At 38.3% G+C, this 19,137-nt stretch overlaps 1 protein-coding gene across 4 annotated transcripts in view; it reads right to left on the reverse strand.

The window, feature by feature from the left end:
• The window catches only part of DDAH1 (dimethylarginine dimethylaminohydrolase 1), a 233,136-nt gene that overhangs the window by 27,145 nt on the left and 186,854 nt on the right, over positions 1–19,137 (reverse strand). For all 4 annotated transcript variants that reach the window (XM_074335078.2, XM_074335076.2, XM_074335077.2 and 1 more), the window contains exons 2-4: positions 14,719–14,818; positions 8,656–8,729; positions 7,772–7,891 (exon numbers count right to left, since the gene is read on the reverse strand). In XM_074335078.2, coding sequence (XP_074191179.1) covers positions 7,772–7,891; positions 8,656–8,729; positions 14,719–14,818 — 294 coding nt within the window. The remainder of the gene's footprint in view (positions 1–7,771; positions 7,892–8,655; positions 8,730–14,718; positions 14,819–19,137) is intronic.

Consider the following 19,137-nt stretch of genomic DNA (forward strand, 5'->3'; position numbering starts at 1 on the left):
ATATATATATATATATATATATATATATATATATATATATATATACATACACACACACATATATACAGTGGAATACTACTCTGCCATGAGAAAAGATGAAATAGTACCATTTGCGACAACATGGATGGATCTTGAGAGTATAATGCTAAACGACATAAGTCAGACAGAAAAAATCGAGAACCATATGATTTCACTGATATGTGGTATATAAAACTGAAAATAACAAAAGAACAAGACAAACAAATGAAGAAACAGAAACTCATAGTCACAGACAATAGTTTAGTGGTTACCAGAGGGTAAGGGGTGTGGGGAGGTGGGAGATGAGGGTAAAGGGGATCCAATATATGGTGATAGAAGGAGAACTGACTCTGGGTGGTAAACACACAATGTGATTTATAGATGATGCAATGCAGAATTGTACACCTGAAATCTATGTAACTTTATTAACAATTGTCACCCCAATAAACTTTAATTTAAAAAAAAGGAAAGCAAACCCCAATTCTTTGGCCTTTGGACTCGACCAAACTTATATCTTCGCCCTAATTCTCTTTCTTTCCCGGCACATACCCCTTGTTCCTGCCACTGCCTTGATTACAGAACAGCTATTCTCCGGTTGTCCTGTTTGTCATGACCACTCCTCTGTGCCAGTCTGTGGCTTTCTGTTCATTCAGACTTTGACTCTGGCCTCTTGTGATCACTCCGACCTCAGAACTCCTCTGTCACCTCGACTAGGACCCTGTACCGTTTTTTTAGGCATTTCCCTGGTGTTACACTGTGACAGTATTTATTGTCCCATCCTGTTTCTCCAGGTAAGCTGGAGGAGACTTGGGTCCATCTCAGTGTCTGCTGTGCTTGGGACAGTATCTTTCACACAATTGCTATAATTGTGTGACTATTGCTATATGGTGCTCAAGAATCCCAGGCGTCAAGCTCAACTGTGATCTCTTTTCAACTGCCTTTTTAAAAGTCCTTTTTGCAGAAGAGACAATAATAAGTGGTTTTTGGAAACCTTACCTTTTTTTCCTACTAGAGTTTTATGTATGAATTAGAAAATGATGCCATTTGGTAGCTATCAATTTTAATAGTTATATATGCCACTGAAGTCTCCTTGAAGAAAAATGGAACTAGTTTGGAGCACTGGTGGTTTTCTATCCTCCAATGGGCATGAAGGTGCTCAGGTAAGCACCCGTGTTCCATCACTTACAACCACTGAGAGGAGGATATTACGGTGGTCAAGTGTCCACAGTGAACCTGCTCTGGACCAATCCCTGGTGCCTTATAATGAAATGGTTGCTACTTTTTGCCAAGTTCACCCCCACGTCCAAGTACACAGTCTTTCACTTCTGACTGCATGTCATGGAATTTCCAGTGAGAAGGAAGGAAGCTCTCATTCCCTAGTAAGGCTCATTCAAGTTTGTTTTTCTCAGGACAAGACTGAGTACAGGAGACCAGGGTCACACAGGGGAGCAGCAGGTAGAGTCAGAAAGACAACCTGCAAATCTGGATTTGAGGTTCTCTGCTTTGTCCTCCTGGCCATTTTGATCCTTTAAACAATTACCTTCTTTAGTAGAATCAACATGTGATTATTTTTTAAAGTAAATTCTTTAATATCAATAACGGAATGAAGTTTAACCCTTTTTTTTCCTTTGGCACAGATCTTTACACATCAAGATCAGGTCTTGTTAGAGTTTGTGTGTGTGTGTGTGTGTGTGTGTGTGTGTGTGTGTGGGTGGGTGGGTGTTGGGGGAAGGGATATGGAAACATGAGTCAATGGAAATTTCCTGTTTGCAGAACATGATAACATTAATGATTTTTGGTAACTCGGACTATTTTAATAAGGAATTTTAGCATGCCAAATGGATTGAATGATGGCATTCAAGCTTTTACCCACTTAGGGTAAAGTTTATAAATTTTCAGTTTATACAATGTTGAACTCTAGGCAGCAAAAAGGTCAGGAGTTTCTAGCTTTTTCTGGCTTGAATGGGGACGCTTTCTCTACGTTTCCTACTATGTGGAATACGTTATTTGGTACCTATATTACATAGCGGTTGGCTTCTTCCCTGTGCACATCATTCAGGATGCCATGCCAGGTGCTATTGGAAGTTGTGGAGCTTTAACAACAGGAGCAGCCTGGGCTCAGTTCCAGACCCAGCACAGCAGAATCTTCTGCGATAGGCCCAGGGCAGTGTGTTCACAGGTAGTTCCTCAGGTGATGTTAAACCACACCGCTCACTAGGAACCGCTAGTTATAGATCACTAGACACTTTCTCTTTTGTAAGCGAGGGCCTTGGATTGAAAGGCCCCTGAAAAAACCCATTTGCTCAGCCACCCAACAGATGCTTAAATTGCCCCTAGATTATGTTGAATACTTTTTGACATCCCATCATATAATGGACAAAATGAACAGCACTTTGAATATAATTTCTTCCTTGTTTTTTTTCTCTGACATTTTCTTGTAAGCTCAAAAGAAAAAAATAACATTATTCCCTTTCTCCTACTTGGCCAATTTTGCCTTCTTCCTGCCTTGGGACAAGTGCTGAAATTAATCATGACTGTTTTGGTCTCACAGTTTCAGATTATTTATTGCCCTATTATGCCAAAGCATTTTATTTTGGCCACCCCAGCCTTGTTGGCATACAGCCCTGGGAATAGTGTCAGATAAGGCAACTGCAGCCAGGAAAAGCAGCATAAGCAGTTGTTACAAACTCAAAGACTATTTGATTTTATGTTAATTTTTTAATTCAGCCATGGTAATTTTTTTTCTTATTTTTAAAATTTTTACTAACTGTTTTGTGGATCTGATGAATACAACTGGAACAGACAACCAGTAATAAGACTGAATTATACCTACAATGGGATTGTCAATATGCCTTTCACAGTAGAGACCCAATGTGGGAAATCTTGTGGCTATACACTATGATTCTCTGTGACAATAACAACTAAAAATTCAGTCTTTATTTTTCTATTTCATTCACCCTGTTGATACTAGTTAGCTCTCATTCCATCTTTTTGGTTTTTGTTATTGCCGTTCCAGTTGTCATTAAAGGAAATTCCAGGCAATAAAAAAACATACAAAATCGAAACACATTAAGGGTTTTTCTGTTTTCATTTTTTATATGACCATCTATAAAATAACATGGACATTTTTGGACATAAAAACCAATGCTGAAGCTGAGTCAAAAACGAGAGGAAATACTGAGTGACCTCTGTTATACAGTCATTCAAACGAAAAAACATGCTGTGTGCTATGCAATTTAAATTAGCTGCAAAGCAGCCCACGTCCCCATTCAAGGAATCTTACAAATGCAGTTAGTTATTTCTGGAAGTAGATAAGAAGCCTAAAAGACAGTTCCATCAAAACGCATTATGAACATTTTAATTTAAAATTACAAGTCTACTGGAATTACACTTAACTATATTTCAGCTCCATTTATATGACAAGGACAAAAAAAATGGAGTGGTGATCTCATGATTCTTTTCTTACCACATCTTTTCAGTACTTCTATTAAAAGTATTTTAAGTAATAATTCCTTGTGATACAGAAGAATAGAATTATTAATAAAAGAAAGGCCACTAAACAAAAGGAGAGAATAACAGGTCTCCTGCATGGGGTTATTAGGAAGGTGAGAATGGTCCTCTTGCCGCCTAGCCCCAGCCAGCAAATGGCACAGCCCCCAACCTGTCAGTACTGCAGCCCCTCCAACTCCGAGCTCTGGTAGGTCAGTACCTTCCTCCCCTGATTAGTTTCAGGGAAGTTTTAGCTAGGTGTCACTCCCCTCCCCCCTTCCTTCCCTGACTCCCTCCTTTGTCCTTCCTTCCTCCCCTCTTCCCTCCTCCCCATCCATCCACTGGAGGACTGAATGCTAAGGAGATTGTGTTAAAATCATTACTGTGAGTCCCTCCCAAGGGCAGGAATTACAATCGGTCCTCCTGTGACACAGAGCATGTAATTAATCCAGGTTCCTACAAAGGAAGTCGATTTTGGAATGGATCTAGAAAAAGCACGGGTGAGATGTGATGCAGAGCCACTCTTTACCATGTTATTCTTTTTTCCTCCCTGACTTTGTTGAGGTGTAATTAACAATTAAAAATTGCATATATTTAAGGTGTACAAGGGCTGGGGGAGGGAAATGGGGAGATGTTGGTCAAGGCGCACAAAGTTTCAGTCTTTTTTTTTTTCTTAGTTAAAAAAAAATAGGTTAGGCTGTGGAAAAGACAGGCATCACGTAGAAGGTAAAGCAGGGGTTTGAGAGTTACACCTTACTATTGGAGAATTACTTCTGTAAGTTAATCATAGCCCACTTCCAACAATATAGTATATGCACATGACTCTGGGTGATGAACACACAATGGGATTTATAGATGATGTAATACAGAATTGTACACCTGAAATCTATGTAATTTTACTAACAATTGTCACCCCAATAAATTTAATAAAAAAAAAAATTAAAGTAGAACATACAAAGTGGCCCTGTGGACCACAACTCCCTCCCTCCTCAAAGTAACCCCTATTCTGACTGCTAACAACACAGAATAGTTTCGTCTCTTGTTTAACTCTCAATGAATGAAATAAGAGAATATGTTTTTTAGAGACTGACTGTTGCTCAAATTATGCTTGTGAGCAACAGTTCCCGCTGTGTAGCACCTGGAGTGCTCATGTCTTTGAGAAGGCAAGGATTCCTTCCGCAAGATCCTAGCAGGTCTATAGCCTGTGCATGAATTAATTAATCTTACAGGAGTTTCTTTTATAGCTAGAGAGGCAGGAGGAAGGTGGAAGTTGCCCAGGGGCATCAAAGGAATAATGGAAAAGTGTGGGAGAAAAATTGTAGAAAGGGCTGGTTGCTCTAAAGACTAATTTTGCTTAGATAATAGTATTTCTAAGAGGACTTGTTAAATATCTTTAGGAATTTTTTTCAAGCAACCTAACCTCCAGTATCTTGGCCATATCAACAGTAAAAGGCAGTAATAATGTATCTTTCTTTTTTTGTTCCCTGTAGTAAATATACTGTGTTAAATGTGTATTAAATGTACTCTGTATTAAATGTGTTCTGAAAAAAATATGTTCTGAGCTTTTTAGCAGAGAGTTGCTGAAGTCTCCCTAGATGGCTGATTTCTCTGAAATGTACAATGCACACACTATTAAATCTACTACTGCCTAGACAGGTATGATGACTATCTCCATAAGAACCCACTTCATTAGCCAAGAATAGATGGCGAGCCATTACAAAGTATTTTAAATGCAATAAGAAACCCTTGTGCTCTCCACTTTTCATAAATACGTAAGAAGTGGTTTTCAGACTCTGAAGGAAGCAAGTACTCTGCAAGCAGTGGCAAATGTGGGAAGTAATCAAGCTTTCTGCGTGGCACAGGAAGGCACAATTCACCTCTGTTTAGATGCTATGCCCTTCAAAGAGATGCCCAAGTGGCCAGAGGTTTCTTTACAGAGACTAGACTAGACATCAAGATTTGCAAGGGAAAAACAGACATCTAGGACCAGACTCACATCTTTCCTGAGACAGGTCAGATCCTGGATAGCAGCACAAAAATGGGAAGAGGGAAATAGTTGGAGAGAAGGGAGGAGAAAGGGGATATTCAGCTAGAACCAATTCATGACAAAATAATAGCAAGGGTTTCCCAACAGAAAAAGAATGAGGGTGGGGTGGTGTGGGTGGGCAACTGTGGAGAAGAGAATCAGGACCTAAGAAATTTGTTTTGGAAACCGTAAGATCCTATGCAAAATGCTTTATTTCATCAGATCTCAGTATTTTCAACTGTGAAACAGAAAAAAAACTGATGTGCTCTCATTACTTGCAACTGATTTATTTGTCTCTATCCATTTGTCTTCTTGCCTACCTCTGTCAGCATTTATATCTCCAAATGAGTAGAAGGATTTATCCCACTGTCAATTTAATTGATTGTCCTAATAGAGGATCCCAAACTGTTCTCAAGTAAGTAAGCATTTTGGCTCACTAAATCTGAATTTCACCAACCCCCCTAGTTCTGACCTGAGACCAGGCACGCCCTCACAGAGATCTCATTATTCTTCAGTTCAGTTTGTCCTCCTGTTTCCACTGCGAGGTAAGATGACCTTTCTGATGCTAGGAACATGGTGGGTGGGCGTCTGCCAACTCCACGGGCCCATGGTTTAGGAAGCACATTTGCTGATGGAAAGTATGATCTCCAAAGAATGCCTTTCTTTCTAGTCAGTGAGGATTATTTATGGCTCCTGACACAGAATGTTTCAAGTATAGAGCAAACATCACTATGAACACTAATTTTTTGAATGAATCTACAGGAAGGAGGACTATAAAGGCTTGGCTTTCTGTTTCTAGGTCATCAGTGGTCCTCCTTTGTGATGCAGGGTTCCCCCTTTCCCATCCCCCTTTCTTTTGGGCAAAAGGAATGATGGTCCAACGTCTCTGAAGCGATACACACCCTTCTGCTCAGAGCCTCATGGGTATCGAGGCTCTTGCTTCATGGAGATAAACTCCATGAACTCCTCTTCCACACATTTAAGTCCCTACCTTTTCCAACTTCACCTGCCTGATCCAGCTGCATCTCCAGGAGCTCATAAGAAAACTCTTTATTAGTTGGACTAGTTTGCTCACATCTCACGTACATACTTTGCTCAGTCTTGGCTTATACCATGTCTCCACCTGGAACATTCTCTCACTGAATCCCACCCTGCCAAATTCTTTAAGACTCACATCTAGCCCCAGTTTTCTCCATGAAGCTTTCTCTCAATATTTAGCTCTCAAGGAGCTTCCTTCTCTTCTTCTGAATAGCAGTTAGGACTATTTCATATAACGTAGTGCTAGTTAACCATATTGTATTATCTCTTAATTTGTTAGGTGTTAGTTTCTCCAGACTATTTGAGTGAGGGACTTACTGAGTTAGGGATCTGTTGAGTTAGGGACCAGGCTATTTGAGTTAGGGACTTAGTCTACCTACAATGGCAGATGGGGCTACTTTTTCTAAGTTGTCTACCTGGAGGAGGTTTGTTTTCTGCGAATTCACACAAAGGCACTGTATAAGCCAGCTTCGGCCCTCTCCTTCTCTTGTTATCAACTTTAGACATATGCCGTCCAACCAGCTGCCATAGATGGACACCACACTACGGAGAAAAGTAATCTTCCTAGACCCTCTAAGTGACACCATGCATCAAATTCTCTCTTTCAAGACACCACCGTTTTTGTGTGCTGATAGCGGACAAAGCCTTCCAGATGAAGCAGAACAACACATTCTCTAAAGGAAATACAGAAAAGGCCACCAAATTCAGACAGTGAGTCAGACTGTTCTGCAACAACCATTAAAAGCCCTGTCCTTCTGAACCATGGCGTCCTACAAGACGGTTATGAAATATTTCCGATATACAAAAGGATACGACTTTTGTATCTCCTAATGACTCCTTGTGTCCCAGTCACCTGACTTGAAGAGAGAAACATTACAAGGAGCTCTACTAGGGGCCCCCTCATCACACATAACTGATGAGTTTGATGTTTATTATTCTGAATCACAGCCCTTCTAGGAAATTTGGTGTGTGAGTAAGACTGGTTCTTCGGGGAAGAATTCATCCTGCACTTAGGTGTTCCTGGTTCCTGAGGAATGAGAAGTCATGACAGTGCATGTCAGAGAAAGCTCAAGTACCAGCTTGGTTTCTCCCTGCCACTCGTGCTTGCTGCCTGCCACCTAGCAGACAAAATTAGAAAAAACAAATGGCAGGCATGGCTTGTTGCATTTAGGAGGTGCCCGATATATATATTTTTTTTACCTTGAGAGCCTTCTGTGCAGGTTCACTGGATCCAATTGCGATCAGGTTAGGCCCAGCCATGCTGCAGAAACTCTTCAGATGCAAAGCATCGGTCACCGGGACTGTGGAGACTGCATAGTCCTGTGCATATAACAGAAACACGCAGTTCGGCCTTACGGAGGAATTCTAAAAGGGATGTAAACCTGCCTGAAACATGCTTGCTCCTCTGGAGGCTGCCAGGGGCCTGAATATCTGGAAGAAAAACTGGAACCCACAGGTTTTGGTCCTGCCTGTTAAATGACGACTGCTTCTCAGAAGAAAGTGCCGAGCCTTCTTCCAGATGTGTGACTGCGTCAACAGCTTTGCTAGTTAATCTATGGAGTGGGCTGCTCTAGAAGGATGCGTCTGAATATCCTGTGCAAACTAGAGCCTCCTGTCTTCATGGGGAACAGAGCTTCAGGGGGGTTCTATCCCTTCCTAAGCAGTTTGGGGAGCCAACCTATTAATGATCAATAGAGTAAAGGGAACTTGAGAGGATGTGTGTGCAACACCTAGAAGAGTTTCCAGCACATAGCAGGCAGCCAAGTACAGGTAATCCTTGATTCTGATCTGAAAAATCCAATTGGGTCTCCATATTTTTGTTAAGTCGTTGTGCCATAAACATATGTGTTGGTATGATTAAACACTGGGAGAAAACAGAGGTCCCGGTACCTTAGTTGCTGTTGTGGTAGCCTATTTATTGAGACATTTGAATTTGATAGCTTCTGAAACTTCTGGCAAACATACAAATATTAGGAATTATTTTGCATAGCCGGTGTCATTCTTCATGACCTATTGATTCAATGGGTCTATGAATATTCATTAAGTAATTATTCTGTGCCAGGCATAAATTATCTTATACCTACCTTAAAAGTGTCAGCCAAGATTTCAGCACCTCGTTGATTTGTCCTTTTGGAAAGGCCCACAAAAAATTCTCTGCCTATAATAATCATGGAATAGAGTGAGTGGGTGATACCAGTGATGGCACACTATTTCTTTATCTATAAATAATGACCTCAAAGCATCACACAGTTCTTTCCTACCACAGAGGGAAACTGTATTTATACTCTGACCCCTGCTTTCTTTAAACAAATCTGATTTCCAACTATTGCCCTTAGAAATAAACTTTTTCAAATACATAGAGGTGGAAAGTAGAACGGTGGTTGCCAAGGAATGAGGGGGAGGAGAGTCACTGCTCAATGGGTATGAAGTTTCAGTTTGGGAAGGTGAAAAAGTGCTGGAGACGGATGGTGGCGATGGTTGCACAACAATGTGAATTAATGCCTCTGAACTTAAAAATGGTTAGATGGTAAATTGTATGTTATGTATATTTTACCACAATAGGAGAATGAAGTTTTTATTTAGGAAATAACAGAATTAAACGCATTAATAATCTATCATCTGAAATTAAGTAATAGCAATCGTAAGTTAGCAGTGCTCCCTCTTTTTTTTCTCCCCTAAAGGAACAGTGCTAGACATTCTTGATGAAGTTGGATTCCTTTTCTTATAAAGATGCTATAAGGGCTGAAGAAAGAAACCATCTGGGTAAGGTGAGTTTAGTGCTAACTGGTCTGCAGGTCTGACTCCAAGAGCTGTCTTTAAAACTATCCATTTATTTCAACCCAAAACATCAAAGATGCCTATCTACATATACTAAAGTTTAGGAGGATAGCACTTTCTTCTTATTTGGCTTTTCTGGAATTCTACATTTTTTTCTTCTCAGAAGGCAAAACACTAAATAAAAATTGTCTCTTAGTTATAGGCAAACTAACAATTATAGTGGATAGAACTAGGCAGTACAAAAAATGTGGGGATTCCTATCCTCCTTTAATTCTTTGGAAAATAATTCTACATGGAAGGAGGAAAAACATTCAAAGAGAAATCAGTATATTTTGCCCTAGAACAGTAGGGTAAAGTATAGGAGGAGCAGCCATGTAGAAAAGACTGCTTGATAGATTTTACAAATGTTACAACTTTAATCTTCATAATGTCCTTATAAAAGGGGTAAATGATATAGGTCAAATGATGTTATCCTAAGTGCCAGTGGCTTACGCTGTTGGCAGACACAGGACTCTTTGGTGGCAGACTGACTTTTTTGGTAATGGTACGATCATGTTGTCCCTTAAGAAAACTCAATACATACAAATCAAAACTTAAGTCATATAAAGTCTTTTACTGGACAAAAGTTGACTTACTTTATTAAAAAAAGTTAGCTGCAATTTAAAAAAAAATTAAATATCCTTAATTAAGATAAAAACAGATTTATAAGTTAGACTTATACATAATTCTTAAGAAAAACATTCAATGTGTTATGCAAATTTAAACAAATTTATAATGGGGCTTGCACACTATTTTCATTTTCAAAGGCTAAGATGAGATAGGAAAGTACAAAGAAAAATAAACTGCTATCTCTTTAAAAAGTAAGTTGGACTTCTATTTCAGGCAGTATGGGAGATTAAATCCCCTAAAAGTTCTTCCTGATAAAAACAACTAAAGTGCCGGAATTGAAACACTAAAAAAATTGTTTTGTTATTACATGTATGTCTTTGAAATCATATTCTTCTATACTAACTCACCCTCTTTTTCTTTTCCTACCTCACCTTATTTTTTTGGAGGAGAAACCAGGACATTTGTCCTATTGACCATCATACATTCCAGATTTGGCTGATTGCTTCCTTGTGTTATCACCTACCATTACATTGCTCCTTATTCTTATATTTTCGATAAACTGATAGTTTTATGTAGAAGCTTAATTAGATTCTTGTTCAACTTTTTCCTTTTTTTTGATAGGACTACGTCAGTGGTGGGGCTGTGCTTCTATTGTATCACCTCGTGAAGCCCATGACTGACTGCCACACTTTCAGTGATACTAGAATGATTGGTGTGTTAGGGGGGATCGGTCGGACTGCTCCATTATGAAGTTCCTCATCAGGCTTTCACAAAAAGGCTTTAACATCCTTTGATGATCATTGCACAGATCCATTATTTTATTAGGGATCTACATTTACTGGCTAGAATTCTAAAAAGAAAAACTCAATCAAGTATTCGGTCTACTGCAAATAGAATTCATAAAGAAAAGATAGGCTCCATGCTCGAGTCTTTGTCCCAGCAACTTACAATAATGACCAATATGGTTTTTTTTAAAACATTATTATACACTGATGAGTCAAAGAATAAATCATAATGGAATCCAGAAAACATTTAGAAGTAATGATAAAAATATTTATCTCAAAACATGAAAGATTCAGCTAAAGTAGCACTTGGAGGAAGTTATATAACTTTAAATGCTTACAATAAGATAGGGAAAGGTTCAAAATTAAAGAAACAAAATTCAAATTTGAAATGTGAAAAAAGAATAGAATGAAAACAAAGAAATTTGAAGGAAGGAAATAAAGATAGAAATAGGAAGAGGAGAGAAAACGTATAAAAGAGGTTCAACAAAGTCAAAAGTTGGATCTTTGAAAAGATTTAGAAAATTGACAGATCTTTGGCAAGAAAAAAGAGAAGGCACAAACAAACTTTATGAATGAAAAGGGGGACATAGTTATAACTGCTGCAAAGCTTAAAACATATTTAGAAGATATGAATAACTTTATACCCAACATTTGAAAACTTAGATGAAATAGATAAAATATTGGAAAACACAATTCACCAAAACTTACTCAGAAAAACCTCAATAATCATATAATCATTGAAATGAAATGTATTTAAAATCTCCCGAAAGAAAGGACCAGACCACAGGGCCTGTTTATAGGTAAGTTCTATCAAAGTTCAAGGAATGTACAATTCAAATACTACTGACTCTAGAGAACATGAACATAGGAAATATTCCCTAATTTATTTTATGAGGTTAGCATAACTCTTTTACCAAAGCCAAACAAGGACAACAAGAAAGAAAAATTATAGGCCACTGAAAGTCTTAAGCCAAATATTAGCAAACTAAATCCAACACTGTAGTAAAAAGGGAATATATCATGATCAAGTTTGGTTTCATCGCAGGGATGCAAGACTTGTCAAATATCAGAAAATCAATTAATGTAATTAACCACATCCATAGACTACAGGAGAAAATCATATAGTCATCTCAGGGAAGAAAAAAAAAGAGGTTTTCATTTGAAATTCTATCTCTAACTCTTTACTTTGGAGACACTCTTATACATGTCTCCAGGAGAGACACCCAAGAATGTACATAGCAACATTGAAGATAACAGACAAAAACTGGAAAACAAATATACGTCAGTAGGAAAATGAGTAAATACATTATGGCCTATTCTTACCACTAAATACCACATCGCAGTGAAAATGAATGAATTATAGCAACATGCATCAAATTAGATCAAAAGCAGAAAAATCACGCAAGACTTCATATAGTATGACTCTAATCATATAAAGCTAGAGACAAGCAAAACTAAAGAATGTATGGTTTAGGAATACATATATTGAGCTGAGATTCAAAGAAAAACAAGACACTGATTAATACAAAATGCAGGGCACTGGTTACCTCAGGCTGGGAGCTGAGAGAGGTTGGGACTGGGGCCCTGTGGTGCCGGAAATGCTGTATTTCCTAAGCCAGGTGGTGGGCACCCAGCTGTTCATTTTAGCATGGGTCTTTCAACTGTACATAAACATTTTAAAACTCTTTTTTATAGGTTCCATATTTTATAAAAATAAATAAAAGCAGTGTCTATTGAAGAGAAATAGGATTGAAACAATTTCTGCCAGGAGGTGTTCACCTGCCTGACAGATTTCCCAGTGGAAGCGGAGTTGGAAAGCTGTCCATTTCCTGATCAGTTATTAATGAAGGTCTGAGTTACGAAGGAAGAGGGCACAGAGCACACGGAAGTACGACAGACTGTGTTCCTTACCCGACTCTGTCTAATCCAAAACTTGAGTGGTGATGGTTGTACAGTATTGTCAATACAATTAATGTCACGTGAATTGTGCACTTAAAAATGGTGAAAATGGCAAATTTTACGTTAAATATATTTTCCCACAATTTTACAAAGGGAAAAAAAATTGAGATGTAGGAAATAGAAGGCAGGACCAGACATTAGGTGCCAAACAGATAAAAGTTCTTAATATCCCAACAAATCTCAGTTTGAATAAAAATAACTTTTAGGATATTAACAAGTATTGATTATATATATATATATATATATATATATATATATATATATATATTGATTTACATATATATATATATATATATATATATATATATATATATATATATATATATATATATAAAGTTTACACAGATAGTGCCAAAGGCAAGCCTCAATGCTTATTACCTAATTAGAAGTTGGTGCAAAAAAGGCTTGAGATGCTGTGGAAAGACAATGGAAGAGCTTCCTGGTATAAACTGCCATTAACACTGATAAGATTTTAGGGAATCTGTTCAGCTCAGATGTTAAGATAACTAAATGGCTATAATACAGCTTGTTTTAAATCATACTTCAAATATTATCAGTACCTGCTTATAAGTTATTTAGTGTGTGGCTATATTCTGGTAAAAAGGAGTTTTATTGTAAAGAAAGCATGACTTACACATTACCTTTTCACAAAAGCCCATTTCCTAAGAGAAACGGAAAGTTGTTCGGTGCTGCCAGCAAGAATGAAAGTGCCATCAATGGGAGACAGAAAGCACATTCTAAGCGGAATTTACGAGGCAGATCCAAAGGATGCCTGAGTCCGCGGGGACACGGGTTGAGCTGAGGAGGAGCGTAGGCCTCCTTGAATCCTTGTTATGTGTTCTTGGTGGGTATGCAAACCAAACCCCGGCAGCAGGGCCATGGCCATGACAGAGGGAGCACAGGGTGTGTAGGGCACCTCTCCAGAGATACTGCTCACAAACGTATGATAAGAATGGCGCCCCCTGCAGTTTGGCATCACAGTGGTCCCACCCATAGGTACGTGACACGGAGCCAGTTAACTGCCGGATGTCACCGGATAAACCCACCTTTCCCTCCTCCAGGGACATTATTAATTTATATCAAAATGTAAGCAATATAAAAGATTTTCATATTAAAATGAAGATGGCTATGTTTTGTCTATATGCATGGGACTCCATATAAAATTCACATCCGCTAAAACATTAGACTTGCAAGAAGTTTCACGCTTTCAGTGGGCTACGTGGGGCTACATTCCCAGGTCCCTGGGGATCAGCCTCTGCGGTTAAGGCTACATCTGTGAAACAGGTATTTGTTCTCTGACATATAGAGGATAATAAAGTCTCACTATAAATTAAAAATTGCTATTGTCTTGCTTATCAGTACAACTAGAATGAATCTGGGGATCCAGATTTTAGCATATGACATCACAAAACCATAATGTAATCATAAAAAGTTGGAAAGGTTAAATGCTAAAATGACTATTTCTTTAGCAGCTATATTAAACCTACCGCAAAACTGATTCCAGTTAGATCAATAATATTGGTTGTTTATATTTTGTTGAGTTCTGCTATTATCTGGCATTAAGCCAAGAGAATTTGCATTGATAATTATTTAAATTCATCTTGCCGACTGGGAGGAAAATTATTATTTGTAAATAACACATATTAAGACTCTTTTAAATACAAACCAGGCACACTGTTATACAACGTGAAACTATGTAACCTATAAACTCACATTGTAGAAGAACATAGTAGACGAAACCTACAAAATGATATGTACATACTGAAAACATTCTTGTAAAAAATATGCAAATACATGCATACAAAAGTACGAAAAGTACATACACCCAAATATTGAAATGTTTATCTTTCAATGAAAGTCCATTTTTGTTTTTTTCTCTTTTGTACTTTTCTGTATTTTCCAAACTCTCTGCGTTTAGCATTTTTACTTTGGTAAATGAAAAAAGCTATAATTAAACAAGCAAATGTAAGCCAGGTATTAGAAATATTGGATAGGAAAAAGTAAATATAACTATACCTGTGAATAACACGTCACCACCATCTAAGGTTGCATTTTCATCTTTCATCTCTACTATATTGAGCTGAAGTTTTTCTAACGCTTCTTTCACCATGTCAACCTGTTGAAAAAGATTCAGATTAATATCCTACCACTTTTTTAACAAGAAAAGCAATCATCTAAAACTTTTGAATACTGAATCATGCTCCCATGTGCAAACATGCAGACGCGTACGCATACACTACACACACCCTTGTGTATATATCAATATATGTAGTATAGTTTGGACCAGTTATGATCATTTGCAAGAGAAGAAATTATCCAATAGAAAGTGCCCATTTTGTACCCTTCTAGTCTAAGCTCAATTCAATATTATAGTCCCTTTTCCTGTTGGAAGGCTGACTAGTTAGGACACTGTTGGAAGAGTGACTAGTTAGGGCACACGAGTCAAACAAGGTGGGAGGCAGAACATTCAAACCTTCTACCCTTGCCAGGAAGTACAAGGTTTAATTTTAAACATTAAGTCAGTCAGTCAGAATTGCACACACACACAGTAATATGTGGAGGGAATATCAGTGACAATAACCAGTGCCTTGAAATCTCAGTCCATAGGACAGTTCCTGGTTTCTATTTAAATATTTTCTAAAAGATCAGAACATCTAAGGCTTCTCTATAAATCTGAACTGTTACTTAAATTTAACCTGGGTCCACAGAGGTGGTTAACAAATACAGTAATTGCAATCAAACCAGAGAATATTTGAAAATGAATTTCAGGGACCTTTAATGATTCCAGGCTGTAGTCTCGAGTACAGAGATATGCAGGGCTGAACTAGGGAATACATCAGTGAGGTTTACTTCACTACAAGAAAAAAATTTGAGGCGTAACAAATGCCCTTTGAAGTTCAAAACTGAACTCAAATCCTTCTGGCAGCTTAAGAAAATAACTTCGATATTTCTAAAGTTCTGTATAAACTCGAACATGGTAAAGACATACATGGAGCAGGCATGAATAGGGGCTAAGGGAAAAACAAGAATTACATGACACTGGGAAAAGCAGGTAGTTCTGCCAAAATACATGCCCAGTTCACAGAGTGAATTGTCAATGAAGCGTTTAGGACACATAAATAAAGCAGAGTAACCTCTAAAGTAATAAAAATATGGAACTACTTTGACAACAAGCCTGACCTTCATGCAGTCAGTAAAAAATGAAAGATGATACAAAATAAAATAAATACATCATCTCATCCTTGTCCTGGAACTCCTGTAAAAACTCCACAAACCAGAGTGACTCAGAACAATAAAAAAATTATTTCCACGGATAGATGGTCTTAATGCTGTAGAAAATACACCTAGTGACTTCTTTTAACAGCAGAATAGGTTTTCCTACGTAACAGGAAGTGGAATTCACTGCTATAGCATACAAAAGAAGCAAAACAACATTTGCCATGAAGGGCTGGGTTGCAGTGAACCCAGGAAAACACACAACTGTTTCCTTTTGGCATCTGCCTCTGTGTCCACGGAAAATTCACTCTGTTTAGAGAGAGATCATGAGAACTGAGCTACTGTTACCTTTTGTTTCTATTATGAGTGCTACTGTTTCTATTGTAACTGAACATTTCACAGATTACTAGGAATTCAGCAATAACGTAGTTTGGTGTGAAAAGTTTATATGTAATATCTTAACTCAGGAACTTTAGTCAACTCTTAAGAGTTTAAAAAGAGAACAAAAGTGGAGAGGCTAACATGTGCCAGTTTCGGAAACACTGTCTTTCTTTAAAAGTCCTATGTCTTTCAAATTAACGTTTTAGAGGATAAAATGCTTGTGGTTTCTTAAAAGTTAAAACAGCTGCACTGACATGAAAAAAACTGGCTTTTGTGCAAAGGCAGTCCTTTTTTAAAAAAGATTCAGTTACATACATCTATATAAACAAAGTCATTAAGATAGGTCCATACCATAAACACTGATGCTACTATGTTATTTTCAGAGTCAAGGGTATGGACAAGTGAAAACACTTTTTTTAAGCCTCAAGTAAACAGTTTTGAGACTTGCAGGACTATAGGGCATCAAACTGGCAATGCTAACCCCCAGGAAATTTCTGGACAAGAAACAAGAGAGGCTCGACCAGAGGTTGTCCATTGAGAACCACATAACTCTTGGCACAGGGATTCCATGAAGCTGACAAACTCGGCTGCAAACAAGGTCCAGCGTTGCCCTGACACACGGACCCATAGCAAGCCAACGACTCTGACAGTTAAAACACTAAATATAGCTATAGAAGAGGGAATTTTTGCAGGAAAAGATCCAAACCATGAGCCTTCAAGAAACTGCCTGTTCTGTGGTTACATAGCCATGGTTAATATTGACTTAATTAACTTTCAAGAGGGAAAAAAAAAAAAGACCAAACAACACGCCCACCTTTCAGTGAGACACTGTCAGAACAAACAGTATTAATTCCAAAGGCTGAGTTGAATGGGTCAGTTTAGCCCATGGAATTACAAATAAAAAGGGTAAGTTAGAGAAACCACTTAATTAGCTACATAATTTTCATACGCTTCCTTCCTTTTTCACTCTACGTGTCGTATTTCATCTTCTGACTTTATACTCGTACTTCTTTTTGCCTCTCTTCTCCTTCGACCCTTTGCTACAGATTCCTTCCCTGGTCACAGCGAGTTCAGACCACCTCTGCTACCTCCAATCACCCAACCCACATGTCTTTCTTTTCAAGAGCCAGTCTAGTTTTGAGGTAATTATCTTTTCCTTTTCTTCTTCCCTCCCTCATTCTTTTTTTTTTTTTTTCCCCTGGAGTACTAATCTCAAAAAATGTAGAGTTATTGAGGTTACACGCTCTTGGTCACTCCACTGGGAATGTCTGTGTAGTGTAGTATTATGATCAAAGGCTTGGGATTCAAATTCCCGTTCTAACTTATTAGCCAAGGGACCTAAGGTTGTTTAACTTTCTGAGCATCATTAAAATGGGTGGTTAGTCATAACAGTACCAACTTCCTAGGAACCTCCTGACCAATAAATACATGTAAAGCACTTAGCACAGAGTAATTGCTCAATAAACATTAGACATGACTTTTATTACTTTGATGAATCCCAGCGTGTGTGCACCCAGTGACAAATAGTTGTACTATGAGACTGACACACAAGAAAAAGCTGTTTCTCTCTCTCTCTCTTTTTTTTTTTTTACATTTGGACAAATTTCTTGCATTTTACCACCCCTTGACAGATCCCATCTGCTTTCCAGTGAATTAAAATTACAGTCTTTCCTACAAAGCCAATGTAAAGTTAGAGAACAAACACTGAGGACACATTTAAATTTAAATCAATCCAGTTTGATGCCTTCTAGATCCTGGAAGGTGTCAGGCTACGTGGTAGATTTCTTGCATAATCTCTGCTTTGAAACAGCCCCCAGAAGTACTATGTAAGGTGGGAAGTGGGCCTGGTAAGATGTCCCACAGGACTCAAAAGAGTGTCAGCCAATTTGATATAGAACGATTACCGAATGGTCACAGTTACTGAAGATATTACCACTCAGAAGGTCTCAGTCTAAAAAATTCCCTCTCTTTCTCAATGCCTGGTCTTCTTTTCTAACCCTTTCTGTTCCGCTCTCTTTTCACCTTCTTTTATGGCTCTCATTTCTGTTCCATCATTTGTCCCATCACGTTTACATCACCATCCCGTCTTCTCACTTCACTCCTTTTGGCTTCTCAAGATGAATAGAAAGAACTGGGGATTTGAATACAGGCTCCATTATTTATTAGCTATGTGACTTGGGATGAGTTAACCTCTCTGAGCCTCAGTTTCCTAATGAGATAATGTTTTCTCTTTAACAGGGAGTATGTGAGTTACAAACAAGCTAATACACAAAAAGCACCTAGTTCAGTGCCTGGCACATGGTGCTCAAAACTAGTAGTTGATGAGATCATTATTTTTTTGCCCTAAATTAACTCAGTGTTTGGTTTGGATGCAGGCTACCTTTCAAAAACAAATAAGAGATAAAAACATACCACTTTCAGCATTAAATACAACTCTTTTCATTCCAACTCTTCTGTTCGTCTTGCAAAATTTCCTCCAAACACAAAATACCAAAACAAATATAAAATCTTACACATTTTTATCGGGAAGCGATGGCTTGCAGTAGCACCGTAATCAGTTAATACTCCGACCAGTTGGCCCTGCCCAAAGTTGACGTCGTTGCATATGTTAAACAATGTTCACTTTGAATGTTTTGTATCTTCATTTTGGATGTTGTGAGTGTTCTCCTGAGGCTCTGCATGGCGGCTCCATTAGAAACCAAGCTCTGTTTACAGAGCTGCTTTCCTTGAGCTGCTTCTGCTCCATGAGCTGCCAGATGCGAAGACTACAGATGAGGCCCTCAGCGCAGGCCTGTCTGCAGCTGATACGTCTCAGTCACCCACTGCCTGCGCTGGAGG

Source organism: Rhinolophus sinicus, chromosome 14 (assembly GCF_057876585.1).
Source record: "Rhinolophus sinicus isolate RSI-liver-muscle chromosome 14, RSI-T2T, whole genome shotgun sequence".
Taxonomy (NCBI): Eukaryota; Metazoa; Chordata; class Mammalia; order Chiroptera; family Rhinolophidae; genus Rhinolophus; species Rhinolophus sinicus.